Genomic DNA, 18,699 nt, shown 5'->3' with positions numbered 1-18,699 from the left:
AACGGCTTGTACCTGGCGTGCTTCTTTGTCTTACAGCCTCCTTCCCCGGAATTCTCCACAGGACCCCTCGCTGACTTCATCCTTATTCAAGGCGCTGCTTTCTGACAGGTGCTACGAGAGCTAGCGGTGAACGGCGAGTTCAAGAGCAGTGGGACGATTTTCGCTATGCAGTCGACCACGGCCTTGTGTTCCTCGTTGTTTTGGTGGTGGATCCTCCTCGTCATGTGTCCGGGTCTCCCCAGCGGCCGGCCCGACGACTCACCACCACACCCTACAGATCAAGGTGAGTGGGACTTAGGAATCATCTGCTGCCATATTTTGCGTTACAATATGGTTTATATCGCCATTGGCATATCCACAGCACAACGTTTGTGGTTCGTGCATTTAATAGATAGGTATTAGCGGTGCATGCGACTAGCCTCCTTGCAGATCTTCCAGGAGCGCTGGTCTTTTTTTCTGGGGTAGCGCTGATCCCCCCCCCCCCATCTGCACTAGAGACCCTTGCCTGATGTTGAAAATCGTAAATCAGCACCCCCTAAAATAGATAAACACGAGTACTCCTAAAGGCCTGCAAAGAAGGCTAGCATGGAACATATGAACGTTGACATTACCACTTAGGCCTTAGTCACCTGTGTGAAACGCAAGTTAATCTTGACAAGATATGTAACGTGGCAACCATCGATTGTTCTTTTGCCTAGAATAAGCCGTCTGAGCGTACTGCCAAGAATAACCTTTACTAGAATCCCGTAACGTAGAGTGTACGGCAGAATGTTGTATCTCTAAACACCATTAGCATTAAAAGACTTCTTCCCAGTATGCCAAATTCCCCAAGCGCTGTGAATTGCCACTCTTGTACATAAGCATTAAGCTATTAGAGAACTTTCCCCTTTTTACAACAATCTTGAAATTTTCACGACTTGATAGCCTGGTATCCAGCCGTATTATACATGTAGCTCCCGAGTCTCCCCTGCTCTCTCCGCGTAAATCCGTATTTGCGGAGAGGACAGAAGAGACTTGGGAGCTATAATACGTCTGGATTAGTGGATATCAGGCTAATGAGTTGGCCCATACATAACCGGTTCCTCTCAGACGGAAACCTGTGGTGCTGATCCAGCCCTATCTTCTCCCTTCCCCCGCTATCCGCGGATCTTGAGGTGGGTCGGGATGGTGGGATCGCGTGCGGCGGCGCTTTGGGCTCAGGCCCAAGAGGTCCTGGGTTCGAAACCTGCCATGTCCCCGATCTTGTGCCCTTGGGAAAGGCATTTTACACATTTCATCACTTCACTCAGGTGAAAAATGAGTACCTAGCTTCGGAGGTCCCGTGTACGGGGAGGGCAGGGATACACCTCACTCACGTTAAAGAACCCACCACACCTTTCGAAAAAGAGCAGGGGCATGCCCCGGAGTGCGATGGTGCAAATCCTTCCGTCTAGAGTTAGCGATTCTCTACAATCACCCGGACGCCAGGAAGAATAGTAGCATATCTGTCACTATTGGAGATCTGTATCAAACCAAACCAAACCAAAGCTATATTTATTCGTTACTACTAGTAGCTGTAACCTATCTGTGTGGCCCGAAGCCCTGTGTAACGCTTGATATTTTCCAGATACCTTGCCTTGACAGGTTACGACGAGACATGCAGTTTTATACCAATAATACAAACGACATGAACGAAGCGACGCCCACGGGATGTTTCCGTATGTCAGTTTGCTGACTGAGGACGAACGGCTGGGAGGAGGAAGGGTCTGCATGGGGCTTTAATATGCATGCCTTCCTTGATTTCTTCACTGACTTCTGGAGCCGCGGCGTTATTGTTTGGGGGAGCACTGATTCGTGATATTCAACATGGAGAAAGGTTTCATCTCCACGCAGATCCTTCGATGGCATAAGATAGTATCAAAAGTTGCCATAGGAGTGAAGCTGGCCTAGGAGTGTATGCTACCGGAGAATACACGACTCCTAGCCCGACTTCACTCCTCTGGCAGCTTTTGATACTACTATATCTTATGCTACCGTAGGATCTGCTTGGAGATTATAAAGTTTCTCTATGGTGGAAAGGAGGGTTTAGCGGCACCCAGAAACTCCGTTAGTTACCCACCATAGCCCATGATCAAAATCACGAATCCCCACCCCCACCCCCAAGAAAAACTAACACCGCGGCTCCTAAAGTCTGAGAAGAAGGCCAGCTCTAATCCATCAGTTATGTTTGTAGATGTTTGGCCCCAGTTTGTGTCTTTCTTATCAGTGGAACGTAAACTGCTCGTTTCGCTAATAGCACATTACCGTACTGTGCAAAGCTCCTGAACCAAGACGGGTAATTTGTGAACAGTATTGAATGTTTCTTTGTGTAACAACTGACCAGTTATTGTAAACAAGTGGATGTCACTCGATCCTTTTAATTGTGTTAACTAGTTAGAGGTTGAAATACTGACTGTAAAGAAAACGACAATTCAGCCTTTTTTAAATGTGCTGCAAGAGTTTTTAATGTCAAGGGCAATAAACCATTTCTCTCTCTCTCGTAACGTTACTACTTCCACGACATTTCCGCACACAACAAAACCGAGACGTACAAACTGATTACTGTAAGTCTGAACTGCATGAAGAGGAAACTCGGAGCATATTGAAAGAGCACATCTTTACTGCATACATACAGCTATCAATCTGTACAAGAAGGCATTAGACACTTCGTTTGTAATGATGAATACTTAATGTTAAGGATGTTGTATACTATTTTAGATATATTGTTTTGATGTACATATGCGGACGGAATAGGTTAAGGGTCTGTTGTAAATTCCAACGCCACCACCAGTAAATTTCAAGACTACCATTATGTGCATGTCTGTTATATTGAATCAATAAAGAAACGAATGAATGTATGAATGTATTTTACAAGACGATGATATATACATGATAAGGACATGTAATGATAATTGATGAATCCAATATACGTTTATTTCGGTCTGATTTCTGACCCAGGTGAAGATGTCGTGGCGTACACCATGAACGGGAGACTGCGGGGTAGAACAGCCCGAGTGGCGGACGGCAGGGTCCAGGTGTACATGTTCCTGGGGGTGCCCTACGCCAGGCCGCCGCTGGGAGGGTTAAGGTTCCACGCCCCCCTCCCCCATGAGCCGTGGACCGGTGTCAGGTACGACATTCATTACTTATACCTTCATGACACGTCAGGTAGAAAGGTTAACATCATTTGGCGAATGTATGATGTAGTGGAACTCTAATCAATGTTGATTACAGTTTCACTTGGTCTTAGTAATTCTAAAAGTACTCATTCATTCATTCGTCCCATAGCCTTTTAATCAGCCGTAGGCTTTAATTAGCCGTAGGGGCAGCACAACATGTTGTGCTGTATCAATAGGCATTTAGTCCCCTGGCGGCGCCTATCTCCTCTCTGGGGCATGGTGAATGATGTTATCAACGTGTGGCTGATACGACACGAAGGTTCGCCAGGCCTCCGCCCGGCTGATTTGTAGTGAATCACCAACTCCAGACAGAATGGTTTGTTCCATCTACACCGCACCATCGCACGTGTGGGGGTTCTTTAACATGCATGGGGTGTGGCTTTACCCATAAACGGGACCTCCATTTAACGTCCTATCCGAGGGACGGCCCCAGCCGAAGCCAGGTACTCACTCTCACCTGAGTAAAGTGGAGAAAGTCGTGTAAAGTGCCTTTCCCAAGGGCACAAGATCTGTGGCACGGCAGGCGGATTCGAACCCGCCACTTCTCCGTGCAGATCCGCACATGATACCACTGCGCCACGCGGTCCCACTAAAAGTACTAACCATCAGTTACGTGACGGCTCAAACTCATGTCACTTCTTCCTGTCAGGAGCACAATACTTACTCGAAATTGTGACCATAGCTGTACAGAACTCACAAGATGTCAAAAGCCGGAATTTTCGCTGCACTAACAAGAAAAGCCGCTAGGGGGTCCAAAATCTAGCCATTTTCATCTTTTGCCACACCCTACCAACACACCAAGTATGAAACCAGTTCTTCTACCGGTTCTTGAGTTATCTTGCTCAAAGACACACAGACACGAAAGCGCTAACGTTAGTGAAATGATTACCTCCATGATATTTTATAGAGGTAACTACTATGAATGATGAAGAAATCACAAGTCTCGTAACTCTCTTTAGAAACGCTACCCAGCACGGCGCCCATTGTGCCCAGGACATCCCCCAAGACCGGCGGTTCTACCACAGCATCCCGCTGTTCATGCCGCACGCCAGGATCAGCGAAGACTGCCTGTTCCTGGACGTGTACACGCCGACCATGGACACTACGGCTCGGCTAGCGGTACGTCATATATCCTATCAGATGCGACCGTGTAATCTCCAAGCAGATCTTGTTGTGGCATAAGATACTAAGCAGTACCATAAGCTTGGGAAGGAGTTTAGCCGGCAGAGTTTTATTGGTCACGACGAAGATCTGCGGCAGAACGCAGTGCCGGGGTAATTCGCACCTTCTTCATAACGCAGTTTGATTACCTGATAACGTTAATATCCTTTGACTGGTGCGTTCTGCCGCAGATCTTCGCTGTGGCCAATGACACTCTGTAAAGCTCTGATGTAGATGGCTTCCTTGATCCATCTAGCGAAAAAGTCTGTCTCTATGTCCAAGATTTTAACTTTGTCCAGTGAGACCGAATGACTCGGTGCATCAAGGAAGTCATCTACATCAGAGCTGTACCGCCATCTCTGAACAGAGATGGTGGACGCCATAGAATTCCTGCAATTTATGATCCACTGCTCACTGAGTCACGTGTTCTATCTGCAGCAGTGGATTGTGCATTCCTTGACAAAGACTGGTGCTGTTCAGTCGAAAATTTCAATCAATCGCTCGCATGCATCAAATGATAACATTTGGGTGAGTCCAATTTTTGTGTTGGATCTAGTTCAAGAATGACTTCTACCAACACAATTGAAAGTTATGAAAGTTCACGATATTGTTGTAGGTGCTGTTCTTCATACATGGCGGGGGTTTGTTCAGCGGTAGCGGTGCACAGTACGATGGTCGGGCCCTTGCCGCGATGGGAAACATCGTCGTTGTCATAATAAACTACAGGTGGGTGCAAATAACATTAAGTCTGAGACATCGAAAGAAAAAATCTTTCTCATTAAATATCTGCATCTACACAGATTCTCATTCCGCAAATTACTCTTCTGCCCATGCAGGTTGGGTATCCTTGGATTTTCGGGAATCGGGGGACAGTGGAACGTCGGGTTCTTGGACCAGATCATTGCGCTCCGTTGGGTGCAACAGAACATCCATGTCTTCGGCGGAGACCCCGGACAGGTGACCGTAGCGGGGCAGTCTGCGGGCGGGAATAGTGTCGGCCTCTTGGTGCTCTCCCCTCTCACTGACGGGCTGTTCCACCGGGCGATATCCCAGAGTGGCGCGGCCTCTACAATACCTACCCAGCCGAATACAGACCACACAGAGAACATCTTCTTCTTGTTGTCGAGGTTGTGCACTCGTCCCTCTCCCTCGGAAACGCTGGAGTGTCTGAACCTTGGTCTGAGAAATTTATCTGCAGAAGATTTTGTCAATGCCTGGGGCTGGAGACACCAGCCTGCGGTGGACGGATTCTTTCTACCGGATCAGCCGACAACGCTGCTGAAGAACGGATCGGCGAAGAACATCGAGTATCTCATGGGTGTCACCAATCACGAGATGGGGCATGTCATTGCCCTAGACTGGCATTTCATTGGCGAGAAGGACAGAGACCAAATACGGAGCATAATCGCCGCTGGATATAGGGACTATTTCCAGGTGAGATAACCAGAACCATCCACTTATTTTTTCTCCCTCAGACATTACGCAATAATTTGTTTCATCAGTAACACTAATTAATGCCCTTCCCGCTGCATAAAGGGGAATACGAAAACAGTGCATTTGTCCATGTGTGTGTGTGTGTGTGTGTGTTTGTGTGTGTTATTGTTATTGTTATTGTTGTAACATTGAAGTAATAGATAGCTCTTGGGCTGAGGAAGAATGGACATAGGTTTGGGCCTACTAGAAGCTTGTTCTGGTAATACAAGGGTGTGTTTGTTGAAATCTAAATATCTTCCAAAGAGGATAGCTACATAAGTTTTCGAAGTTTTATCACACAGGCTTCCATCGAATAATTTGAATGTACTCTGCGCGCGCCGAGTGTGGCGCGGTTGAAAAGTCAAATACCTGATTTGGTCGTTGGAACATTGCTGTGTAACAATTTTTGTTCGAGGGCACCACATATGCTCAACATCTGGCGCATCTCGCATGAAAACATTTGTTTTCTCAGGTGGGTATGACATAAATAAAGTACAACACCGTGTATTTCGCATCACCCTCGGTCCCAGCCCTTCCGCGGGTCGGGTCACCCTCGGCCGTTACGCAATCCTACCAACGGTCGGGCTGGTACCCCGGGTGATACGGAATACATGTACAATGGGTTGTATTCTATATATATATTTCTCGACACTTAATTCCGTCAGTTCTTTCCCAGTGTATGAATGGACAGACGGATGTATATATTGACGTGAGCAAGTTCATCTCCGATCCCCTGCTGGACCTGTACAAGATGGAACAGGACCCGCTTATGCAGGTCATCGGAGATATGATGTTCACTGTCCCCACTGTCAACACTGCCTGGTACAGAACAGGTGAGATCTGATGTTCACTGTCCCCACTGTCAACACTGCCCGGTACAGAACAGGTGAGATCTGATGTTCACTGTCCCCACTGTCAACACTGCCCGGTACAGAACAGGTGAGATCTGATGTTCACTGTCCCCACTGTCAACACTGCCTGGTACAGAACAGGTGAGATCTGATGTTCACTGTCCCCATTGTCAACACTGCCCGGTACAGAACAGGTGAGATCTGATGTTCACTGTCCCCACTGTCAACACTGCCCGGTACAGAACAGGTGAGATCTGATGTTCACTGTCCCCACTGTCAACACTGCCCGGTACAGAACAGGTGAGATCTGATGTTCACTGTCCCCACTGTCAACACTGCCCGGTACAGAACAGGTGAGATCTGATGTTCACTGTCCCCACTGTCAACACTGCCCGGTACAGAACAGGTGAGATCTGATGTTTACTGTCCCCACTGTCAACACTGCCCGGTACAGAACAGGTGAGATCTGATGTTCACTGTCCCCACTGTCAACACTGCCTGGTACAGAACAGGTGAGATCTGATGTTCACTGTCCCCACTGTCAACACTGCCCGGTACAGAACAGGTGAGGCATGGCACAAAGATAGGGCGCTACGCGTGAGGTACGTGCGAAACGGCACTGCACAAGAGGTGTGACGCTACAAGTGAGGTATAGAGGAACGTGAGATGTAGATATACACACGAAATTGTCGTAAATGTATCACGTATCATCATGAGATACATGCATGTGTATGGCACGCCACGCTGCACCGTAACTATATGTGAGGTACACTCACTCTACTCCACATTCAGACTCACTCACTCACTCACTCACTCACTCACTCACTCACTCACTCACTCACTCACTCACTCACTCACTCACTCACTCGTCCTCTTGCACGTGGCGCCGACTAGTCCGGTTCTGGTGATGTATAGCACAATGAGATATAATACTTAGTGAGATTTCTCCCCTTAGATACTCCCGTGTACCTGTACGAGTTCCAGCATCGGCCCTCCTGGCACCACAGCAGGCCCGCCCACGTCAAAGCCGACCATGGTGACGAGCTGCTGTTTGTGTTCGGCGCTCCTTTCTTCGACTGGCCGAGAAACCCTGCCGACCCGGCCTGGCGAGTCAACTTCACGGAGGAGGAGAGAGTTCTCAGTCGGAAGATTCTGACCTATTGGACAAACTTCGTGAAAACTGGGTAAAGCTTCTAGAGTCCCATTTCCGAAACGGGCCCGGCCGGAATGTTGTGGAAACGAAAATAAAAGCGTTTACCCGGAAATATACACAAATTATGCTACTTACAAATTACTTTAACGTTTTGTGTGTTTTGTTGGCTTTCTTATCATAGTTTTCGTTTCCGACAGCGCTACCCTGCCGGGCCCTTGAGTTGGGAATTGAGACCTAGGCCTAAGCAAGGGGTACATTTAATTGTGGACTTCCCATGTTAGATATGGTTTCGTTAAGTATGGAGCGTTAAAGTCCAGGCAAATTGCAAGCATTGTGCCGGGAACGTTGGCAGTCACTTCATTTGGGTAAAAAAGGATTACTTACCTTCAGTTGGACGTCCCTCGGACAGGACGTTAAATGGAGGTCTCGTGTATGAGGAGTGTATGATGGAAAGCAGCATGTGTTTAACTTACCATTACCCTCTTCCCGAAGGAATAGTTCTAGTCAACCGCCCATGAATGACAGTCAATTTTGTTTGATCGTTGTTTCCTTTCTGTAGAAATGTAGGAGATCGTCAAATGTAATAGTCCTTTTGTCGTGTCAATGATCATAATCAAGTTGGACCTAAACAGTTGACCTTCGTCTTCCGCAGGGACCCCAACAGGGGGGACACGGAACCTACATCAACGTTTGATCTTGAAGCCTGGCCCCGCTACTCCCGAGAAAACCAAGAATATCTTCAACTTGACCTTGATATATCAACTGCCCACCGTCTAAAGGAAGAAAAAGTCAAGCTAATCAACGACATGCTGGCGTGCTCCAATTCGTCTGTCAGTTCGTCCGGACTGGACAGGACAGTAATGACGCTCTGTGTTCTGATGTTATGCTTTTATTATGGACTTCTCTAAAATCAGACCACTGCAATGCAGAGCTTACACAGCACTGTGGCCTAAAGGCTAAGAAACTGGAGAAGGGCGTCGCTCTAGAAACATCATGTGGTATGGGAAGGGCTTTGACTGGATGACAAATTGTGCCCCTAAACACCGTACCGAACCGTAATTGTTTCTAAAGCCAGCGGCAACAATCGTTCTCTGGACAAATAAGAACCTACAGTATGTGTACTTGACTGTGATTTCAAGCAGTTGTATTGCAGACAAGCCAAAGTTATGCATTTGGTCCAATAAAATATAACTTCACCTACTACATTTTTGTACATCAAGCCACGTATAAAAAGAAAAACATAGACGTATACATCTGCTTACATAAAGCAAGATTTATTATTCATTTCAAGTCATAGAAATGGTCCTACAGAAATTTGTGCACTTTTCCAGTAACTATTGGAAGCATAAGCATTACATTTCAGATGTCAATGTGGCCACAGATTTGGAATGCATTATACATAATATTGATGTGGACAACACCATCTTAGCACTCATGATTGAATTAGGTTCACACGTACACTGTATAAAAGAAATACTGTATGTACGTATTAAAAGCATATCATTGCATCTGTTTCATTAACTGTGTGTGTATGTGTGTGTGTGTGTGTGTGTGTGTGTGTGTGTGTGTGTGTGTGTGTGTGTGTGTATGTAAGCTTATACAAAAGATATTACTCCTGTACATCATGAACTCACAATATGGAATTATCTTTATTTCTTTCAAAAAGAATTGTAGAGCAGTCGAATGCAAGATTTGCTGATTGAGTACAGCTCAATGTGAAGTTACTTTAGAATACACCTCATTTACATAAATTGTTTTGGTTCGTCGGTCGAAGTTTCAAGTTTGCGGAGACGAATGCAAAGGACCGTACAACCTGGAGAGTTCTAACAGAGAGGAGCAATGGGCCAGTCCCTTGCTTAGGCACTTAGGCAGGCTAGGCAGGCAGCTTTTGGTTCATCATAGCAGAAGTTGTTCAAGATATATAGTCTTGGTTTCCTAGACTCTTTTACGGTAGGTAGCCCCGTTGGTGATCGGATGGCACCCCAAGATAATTGTCCGTGTGTGTAGCGTTAAACACGATTTACCACCTATGCCTAATGCTTGGCATTTCTCTATCAATAATATTTTTTTATATATGCTTTGAATTGCATATTTCTTTTTTTAACTCTGCATGGTCATACACTCTTAAGTGAGCTTATATATGACAGAAAAAAAATCTTCATTCTAACCTTCCTACGGACTGTCCCTCCTTGGAAATGGAATGGCTTACAATGACGCTCTAGGTAAGAGTCAATAACACGCTTAAGAGGTAACCTTTGTGTTGGTACTTAATTGTATGAAAATAGTACCATGTGAGAATGTCGTCCAACGCATTAAGCGAAATAACCCAAGAATTTTTCGTCTGTCAGATATGTTCGGAGGACTTTAAGCAGCCTAAGATGCTGCCGTGTCTTCACACCTTCTGCCAGCCGTGTTTGGAGAGGCTCCTGGCTAGAGTTGGAAAACTCTCCTGTCCGACGTGCCGACAGGGCGTCAACTTTCTGCTTAAATGGCCTATATGGCATTCAGTGAGAATATGCTACCATGTCTAACGACAATGATATTTAACAACCCATATTTTTAAGTCAATTCAAGTTGGGTGGAGTTTTTAAAACGGTTAAATAGTTTAAACTAGTAACACTAACATTCCAGCATAATTTTTTCTTTGGATGATAACTAATCATTAATTAAAGTCATTTCATAATGTATTAATAATTGAAAAGCATAATTCTGATTCGAATACCATTTTGATGATTACCATATGTACGTTTACATGTTCTTAAAATAGTTGGAATACAAAATCAATTTTCTTTGCGGATTATAAATGGACATTAAACAGCCATTCACTCTGAATTAATGGCAGTGTAAACTGAAAAAAATATATAATGATACAATTTTTTAGACTTTATATCCGTACACAAAATAAAGCGCTTACCAACAATGAAAAAAAAAATATTATGTTCTGTTGTGTTATTGGCGAATGTTTAGCCAAAACATGTGCTGTTGTCTTTATTGTTTTATTAATATGCTGCTAAGTTTGACAGGTAATGGATGAAAAATATACACAACAAGCTCACATACCAGGGGACTCAAAATATATCTTGACCTTCGTCTTCCCAACATCTACCTACATACCAAATATCATTGCAATCTATCCTGATGTTCTTGAGTTATTCTGACTACAAAAATCCGGAAACACAAACACACAGGCAAACAGACACACCCAAAACTATATCTCCATTTTTCATTGAGATAATTAGGGAGATATATGCATGGCCGTTGATAATGATACTTAAATAGTCTCAATCTAGATTTATTAGTCTAGCTAGCTATTCTTTGCTTGCATTGTCGGGTACCATCATTACTCTGTTAGCCGCTAATCTGTAGCTGTTGTACCTTACAGATGCCAACACGCGTCTTTTATTAGCAAGGCTGATCCAACAGCGCTCCTAGCGGATTCCACCTGATGCTCAGTCCAGAAACAGCACCAGTTGTTCTATACAGACTAAGTACACATCGGCCAAGGTTATCTCACATCATCACGTTTGCTAACAACCCATAGGTCTCTACAGGTCAGTTTATTTGGACAATAATTAACTAATAGAGTATGAAGTTATTAGTTTCTGACGAGTTCTCCCACGTCTGTGCCATGTCGTGGTATTAAACTCGGGGAAACTCTTTTAGCCCAGAGTTTTTTCTGTGTTTATTTCGTTAAGCTGAAATTTACCTTCCTCTATAAATTGCTTTTGATACATGCAAACGCTGTCGATGACCGCTGAAACAATCCAAATATTGGTTTTCTAGAAGACCAAATCTACCGTTTTGCAAACCACCTTTCGCCCAGCTTATCTAATACACAACAGGAGAAATATTCGTTGAACAAGTCTTCGTATTGCTTGATATGTAAACGTGGCTCAGAATAGACGTCATCGACTGAAAGTCTAAATGTTCAAACCTAACTTTCACGTAAAACAACACAAAGACCCAGCTTATCTAATACACAACAGGAGAAATAATCGTTGCACAAGTACTCGTATTGCTTGATATGGAAACGTGGCTCAGAATAGACGTCATCGACTAAAGGTCTAAATGTACGAACCTAATTTTCACGTAAAAAAACACAAAGACGCAGTGAAGGAACGTTTGGTGAATTTATTTACAGTCAAAAATAGATGAACGTAATATCGTGATGTCGACGGTCTGCGTGCTTTTCTCATTGTTTCAGCGTCTGAAAGGACAAAGGAAGGATAACGATTGGACATGGTACGCTCTTAATGCTAGTTCCAATGATTTTACAAAAAAATCCACAATGTTAGCATTTGTGTAAAGATCAACTTAATGTCTGATACATATAGTAGTATGTCTGGTAGTATGAGAACATACCGGGTACATACTCTAGTAACTGCAGGTACACGGAACCAGGTACCAGGTTGGACTGCCCATGTTGAGATTACCGTGGACAGTCATACTTGACCCGCCACAGCAGCAGAGGGCGTGGCCTCCAGAAGACATGACGACACCGCAGTTACCGGAGTAACACTGCGCGCCTGTTGGACACGGGATGGACCGCTCCAACCCAGTGGACTTCTCTTTTCCATTCGTCACGTGAATCACAGCGGCTGGAAAAGAAAAAAAATTCATACCAAATACAAGTCTGAAATAGTTCGTCCATTGAAGTGTTCGTTTCTTCTTTATTTCCTTTAGGAAAACAGAAGTCAATAGTGTATGCAATTTCTTGCTAATAATGATGTCATTGCTTATAAATATGTATTCCTCTACTGACAGTTCCTCTGAAAATATTACAATGAAGGTCACATTGAACACCACTTTGTGTCAGGCAATGCTTTCGTGGAACAGCCAAGTTTAAGGGGATAAAACCTGCGGTAAGTTAACAATCCTAAACGTCCGTTTGCTCACACAGATAGCAAGAAACAACATGGATGAAGAAAGTTTATTGAAGTTTAAGAAGTACAGCGGTGCAAGAAGGAGACACTGAAGAAAGAAAAGAGACCCTACCATCAGCCACTACCAGTCCCAGCACAAGGAGCAGGATGGCGGTCTTCATGATGAGGGTTCGTCGCTGAGAGAAGAGAGAAAACTTGTAGTGTAGCTTGTCTCCAGATGTCTGGAACTAAGTCGGGTGGAGAGCGACTTTTATGTCGTTCTGATGTTTACAGTTTGGTCAGAAAAACAACCGTGGAACTCAGACAGCTGCACGTTCTATTTTAGAAGCAAGGTTTTATCCACAATTCCCGGAAGCAATGAATAACGTTCCTTCGTGAACGTTCGGACGCTGTGCCTGGGTGACACGGGAAACTCACGCACTCACTATTCATTATTTGATTATACTGCTGTTGGGATTCCTGAAACAACGGTAGGCAGCAGTCGGCTGGTCTTCACACCACGATTCCATGCAGCTCTCTCCAGTGGGTCAACCCTTGTTAGACCGCACACATTAAATAGTTCTCAAACGCTGTTGAATTTTTCTGTCAGTCAATCAAAATGTGACTTTACAAAATCCATGTTAGCATTCATCTACATTTTTAGATGCCCTGTTTAACAGAATATGGATGCTTTATAACAAAGGAATTAGGAGGAAAGTAAAATGATTGCAAAATTTTTGTTATTCACGCGTCATCTCCACTGTTATTAAAAAGAACCACACCTTTTCTTCACCGGTCACCTACGGCGCTAAAGTAAACACCAGTGGTCGGGTTGTTCTGGGAATAGGATGTTTATAATGGCTGAGCATGTTTTCACCTACTTAACCCTCAAACCACCGTATAGGGTCAAAACTGACCCCAGGCGTATATCAATGTGTGCCATTATGTCATTTCTGGTCGAAAACAAATTTCCTTTCAGGAGTTTGCATGTATATCTGTCCTATAATTTCTTATACGTTTTTGCCGAGATTGACTTATTGTTGATTAAGATATCCTCGAAAGTTTATGCATGGTCCAGTGGGGTCAAAACTGACCCCAGCATTTTTTTAAACAAACTTTTGCGACCCACACCTAAACTACTTATTGTAGGATCACGAAATTTTCAGAAAATGATGTACTTGTAAGCAAAAATTATTGTAGCAACTTTTGTGCCATTATCATGTCATATGACGACGTTATGACGTCATCTAGGTAATATCGGCCGCCATCTTTGATTTTGACTGATGGCGTCATCAAATTAGCATAAATTACGAATATTGATTCCTTAAATTTATGTTGAATTGAATAAGATGTGATAAACAATTGTTATTTGCCAAGAAAACCTTAAAACTTAAATGTTTAGTACAAAATTTGAAAAATTCGTAATAAATATGTCTGTCATAATTCCGTTGCCATGGCAACATAAAAAATGATGAACATACTTTGTTCACTGAAAATGTTTGCTATCAACATTTTCTAAAAAAATCTCAAGTTTGGTGCCCCTAGCATAAGCCATTCAGGCGCTATATGGCATTGAAGCTGGTACAGGCATCAAAAACCTCCTTCCGGTTTATAGCGTTGGTGCAAAATGTGGTCCTCATTATCTTTTGCATAAATTATGATAATGAGCTAGAAGTATTTTCACCTAATCATGTCAGACTGCCCCAAATAGATTAATGAACCTATACATATATACAAATCACAAAAAGATTCACACAAAAAACTGTATTTGTACAAAACGTTTTGGGGTCAGTTTTGACCCCATACGGTAATCTACGTCACAAAAAAGCTACGGTGGTTTGAGGGTTAATACAAAAATAGTTTTCATTGGTCCCCAGGGTTTGCAAACATCCGATTCCAGGAATTTTGTTATCATGATATGTCTGACGAAAGTTCTTGTCATGTCTTGCGCACATGTAATGATTATCCGTAATACGCAGTTTGGCCAAAACAGCCGTGGAGTTGTAGTAGCTGCACGTTCTATTTTAGAATCAAGGTTTCATCCACAATTCCTGGAAACGTATTTTCAGCATGTCACCAGACGTTATCCTATGTTTGCGCACATGATTACCCCTTCTTCCCAGTTTAGTCAAAACAACCGTGGATTTGTAGCAGCTGCACGTTTTATTTTAGAACCAAGGTTTCATCCACAATTCCTGAAAGCAATAAACAAGGTTCCTTCGTGAACGTTCGAATGCATGTCTGAGTGAAACGAGTAGGGCTTATCTTTTATCCCATCTTACATATGAACGACCAAATGTTATCCGTTAGATGAGTTAGAGGTAACCTGAAGGTCTCATGTCCTGGTACATACACCACCTTCCCCATGAGTTCAGCATGATGTTCCCATAGAGCGTAGTTTGCAGAACGGATCTTGGCATCAATAAATCATCAGAACAACTGCCAAATGTCTTCTAAATTTCTACCCGCAAACATGTCATCCCCATATTTCCATGTATTTGTAGGGTTTAATCCCAATAGTAAACCTACTATATCACAGTGACCAATACAAAGCACACATGGATGATATAAACACTGACACTAATTGTTTTCAGGCCACCCGTTAAAAAATGTAAAAAAGTGATAACAAATATCACCAAAATCGAGTTCAAATGTCCAAAACAATATTTTCTACTGATAACAGGCATATATTGTGCAGTATTCAACCTTAGAGGGGTGAAATGCACTCCCAAAGATGTCATACTTATGTCTGCAATACAGCCTATATTGTAGAATGCTCAACTGCCACCACCTGGAGCCTCGTTCTGGTGCCATGAACCCGGATGACCCCGGGAATCCATAATGGCCGCCATAACTGGAATTAACTCTATTCCTTGAATCAATGGCGTCTGATTACGTCATATACTTGCAGGAGGTAACGACAAGTTATACAAGTACACAATTATAAGCTTCTCCTTCTCGCTAGTCTCCTCTAGATAACATAGCACCGATAATTTTGACTTGGGTGCTATCTGTAAACCTGTATGTATTCTTACATTCTAAACTATATTAAGCATAGCTGATGATGTCGATAATGTAGATTTTGGAACCTCAACAGGTAGATATAAGCATGACCGTTGATAATGTATGTTTCAGTTACTCAGTTTATTACACCTAGCTATTCTTTACGTGCAATGACGGTGCAATGTGACTTATCGAGTATCCCATCTGTACATACAGATACCAGCAAACTGAGTATATCGTAGCAAGCCTGATCCAACAGCGCCCCTAGCGGCTTTCACCTAATGGTCCGCCTAGGAACACATCAGCCAAGGTTATCTCACATCGTCACTTTAACGTTTGCTAACAATACATAGGTCTCTAAAAGGCAGTTATTTGGACAATCATTAACTAATAGAGTTTGACGTTATCAGTTTCTGACGGCTTAAGCTTTTTCTCACGTCTGGTACCGATGACGTCAGCGCACTGACCTTCTGCACTATGTCGTGGTAAGAAACTCAAGGAAAACTACTTAAGCCCAGATTTTTCTGTGTTATATTTTGACGCTGAAATTTACCATCAAAAATTTTCTTCAAATTGCTTTTATAAGATACAAACGTCTGTCGACAACCATAAAAGCTCCATGATAAGAGTAACTCTACTGACTTACAAAACTATATTTAGCCTGGCTTATCTAATAAACGATAGGAGAAACATCTTTTCAAGTACTCGTATTGCTTGATATGGAAACTTGGACAGATAGTCTACAGAGAGTCTACAATTACGGACTTAACTTTTGAGGAAAAACACAAAGACGCGTTGAAAGAGCGTTTTTGTTATTTATGAAAATTCAAAAATAGACACACAAAACATCGTGACGTCGACGGTCTGTGTTCTCCGTCATTGTTTCAGCATCTGGAAGGACAAAGAAAGAACGAGATGATGATCGGACATGGTACGCTGTTGATAGTAGCATTGAAGGTTTTAAAAAATGTATAGTAAATATTTTTTAAAATCTGCAATGTTAGCATTTTTATCATCAACCATTAGTCTATTAGTATGGCATTAGTATCTCTAGTAGTATGATAACATACCGTGAAGTAGAGCTTCAGTAGCTAGCTGCAGCTACACGGAACGTGGGACCAGGGTGGACTGCCGAGGGCACCGAGATCACCGGAGAGAGTCATCGTGTTTAGCCCACCACAGCAGCAGAAGGTGTGGCCCCCAACAGAAATTGTTGCCACACAATTACCGGAGTAACACTGTGCGCCTACTACGCACGGACTGGACCTTTCCTGTCCAGTGGACTTCTCTTTTCCATTCGGCACGTGAATCACGGCGGCTGGAGAATAGTGTAACATTTTCATTCATACCAAATACAAGTCTGAAATAGTTCGTCCATTTATGTATTAACCTATTAAATTGTTCATTTCATTCCTTTTTTGTTTTGTGTAAGACAGTGACATTCAATCGTGTGTTGCAGTTTCTTTGGAATGTATTAGTCATTGCTTGCATATATCTCTGGTTCGTTTGAAAATATTACAATGAAGGTCCGGCACACCACGTCCGACAATGCTTTCAGACGGGAAAGAGTAAGGGTGTATTAAACTAGAAGTAAAAAGTGAACATTGTGGCAAAGGCCCATTGAAAACCACCGTTGAATTGTTCCATTTTCTGCTCGTCCCTGGCTACTCACTGCTGTAAAGAATGACTAAAAAGGAGTATAGGGTAAAAAAAGGCATCCTATCTGGCTTGTTGGGGTAGAAATTTCCATGGGAAACGTCGAGTTAATGGGATAAAATCTGCTGTATCTTTACAGTTCCAAACGTCCGTTTGCACACATGGCCATGGGCAGAAAGAAACAATATGACCAGATGAAACCTATTTTTAATGGGAAGGGCAGTAGTGCAAGAAGTAGACACGTAAGAAAGACAATACTTCCTACCATCAGCCACTACCAGTCCCAGCACAAGGAGCAGGATGGCGGTCTTCATGATGAGGGTTCGTCGCTGAGAGAAGAAAGAAAACTTGTAGTGTAGCCTGTCTCCAGATGTCTGGAACTAAGTCGGGCGGAGAGCGACTTTTATGTCGTTCCGATGTTTGCAGATAGGTCAGAAAAACAACCGTGGAACTCAGGCAGCTGCACGTTCTATTTTAGAATCAAGGTTTCATCCGCAATTCCTGGAAGCGAAAAAATGAACTTTCAAACGCTGTCCCTGGAAAAGAGTTCTCAAACACCGTTAGATTATCCTTATAAGGGATTTATTCGATAAAAATATGAATTCATATAATCGATGTGGGAGTCATCTAGTTTTGGATGTCACAATGTTTATGGATGCCTTATGGAATATCTTCGAAGTCAAAGGAATCAAGAGGAAAGTAAAGTAGACATTTTTGTCATTCACGTACACTGCATTTCCACTGTTAAGAACCACATCTTTTCTTCACCTGTCACCTTAAAGCTTGCAACTTACATCTTTCCAGGTAGGCCTTAGAGCCTGTCATCTAAAAGCGTCTTTTCCACTCTTCTCGATCTTGGAAGATACCCTCCTAGTTTTGACCTGGCACGAACTTGGAGGGGGAAAAACAGACTTTGCAAGACAAAGACAAGAAATAATTAAGTTTATATTAATTAATAACAGCACATTGTTCTTTGAAACTCTGAATCTGTAGCATCTGATATATCGTTAAGAAAGCTAAGTGACAAAAGGAACTGGATGAGTGAATTTATGTAGGTCAAAAGAGCTATAGGCTATAGCTGGACTGATGAAAACGGTTTTACTGGTCGCGAAACATTATATGGCACTTGTGTATGGTTTAATTCCGGCATGATTTCACTTGATACACTTAACAGTAGATATTTGTATTCTGTTAGTCTCATGGAAAATGTTGTAAGACCTACTGCCCAGGTATATTGGGATTCTGTAACCCCTAATCTTGATTGGAAAGCTATCTGGGAGTCCCAGACATGTTATATCAGATACTACAAGGTCCGAGAATTTAATCTTAAATTGCTCCATAAA

The 18,699-nt window shown here is 43.1% G+C and overlaps 1 protein-coding gene and 2 long non-coding RNA genes across 4 annotated transcripts; 1 reads left to right on the top strand and 2 right to left on the bottom strand.

Annotated features, from left to right (window-relative positions):
* The first annotated feature begins 222 nt into the window (after positions 1 to 222).
* On the top strand, positions 223 to 9,318 carry LOC118418191 (carboxylesterase 5A-like). Its single transcript, XM_035824030.1, has 8 exons — positions 223 to 283; positions 2,977 to 3,148; positions 4,157 to 4,316; positions 4,975 to 5,084; positions 5,195 to 5,792; positions 6,508 to 6,664; positions 7,638 to 7,866; positions 8,488 to 9,318. The coding sequence occupies exons 1-8, from the start codon at positions 223 to 225 to the stop codon at positions 8,741 to 8,743; spliced, it is 1,743 nt and encodes a 580-aa protein (XP_035679923.1). The 3' UTR covers positions 8,744 to 9,318.
* A 2,633-nt stretch (positions 9,319 to 11,951) lies between these two features.
* On the bottom strand, positions 11,952 to 12,981 carry LOC118418608. Of its 2 annotated transcripts, none has more exons than XR_004831473.1 (3): positions 12,831 to 12,981; positions 12,198 to 12,433; positions 11,952 to 12,042 (listed from the first exon to the last, which is right to left on the bottom strand). It is a non-coding gene; the product is annotated as an uncharacterized LOC118418608 (long non-coding RNA). The 2 variants fall into 2 exon arrangements; XR_004831474.1 differs by having other exon boundaries at positions 12,209 to 12,433.
* Positions 12,982 to 16,326: 3,345 nt separating this feature from the next.
* LOC118417150 lies at positions 16,327 to 17,723 on the bottom strand. The gene is made up of 3 exons (XR_004831322.1): positions 17,622 to 17,723; positions 16,771 to 17,018; positions 16,327 to 16,591 (listed from the first exon to the last, which is right to left on the bottom strand). It is a non-coding gene; the product is annotated as an uncharacterized LOC118417150 (long non-coding RNA).
* Positions 17,724 to 18,699: the final 976 nt, after the last annotated feature.

The sequence above is a fragment of the Branchiostoma floridae genome, chromosome 6, assembly GCF_000003815.2.
Source record: "Branchiostoma floridae strain S238N-H82 chromosome 6, Bfl_VNyyK, whole genome shotgun sequence".
Taxonomy (NCBI): Eukaryota; Metazoa; Chordata; class Leptocardii; order Amphioxiformes; family Branchiostomatidae; genus Branchiostoma; species Branchiostoma floridae.
The sequence above is the reverse complement of the archived record's forward strand: the minus strand, read 5'-3'. Positions and strand labels throughout refer to the sequence as shown.

Excerpts from the sequence above, each read along its gene's own strand:
- LOC118418191 (XM_035824030.1), top strand. The coding sequence starts at position 223 with ATGTGTCCGGGTCTCCCCAGCGGCCGGCCCGACGACTCACCACCACAC. Across the intron at positions 5,085-5,194 it reads GTTGTCATAATAAACTACAG|GTTGGGTATCCTTGGATTTT; the intron begins GTGGGTGCAAAT and ends CTGCCCATGCAG. Across the intron at positions 6,665-7,637 it reads CACTGCCTGGTACAGAACAG|ATACTCCCGTGTACCTGTAC; the intron begins GTGAGATCTGAT and ends TTCTCCCCTTAG.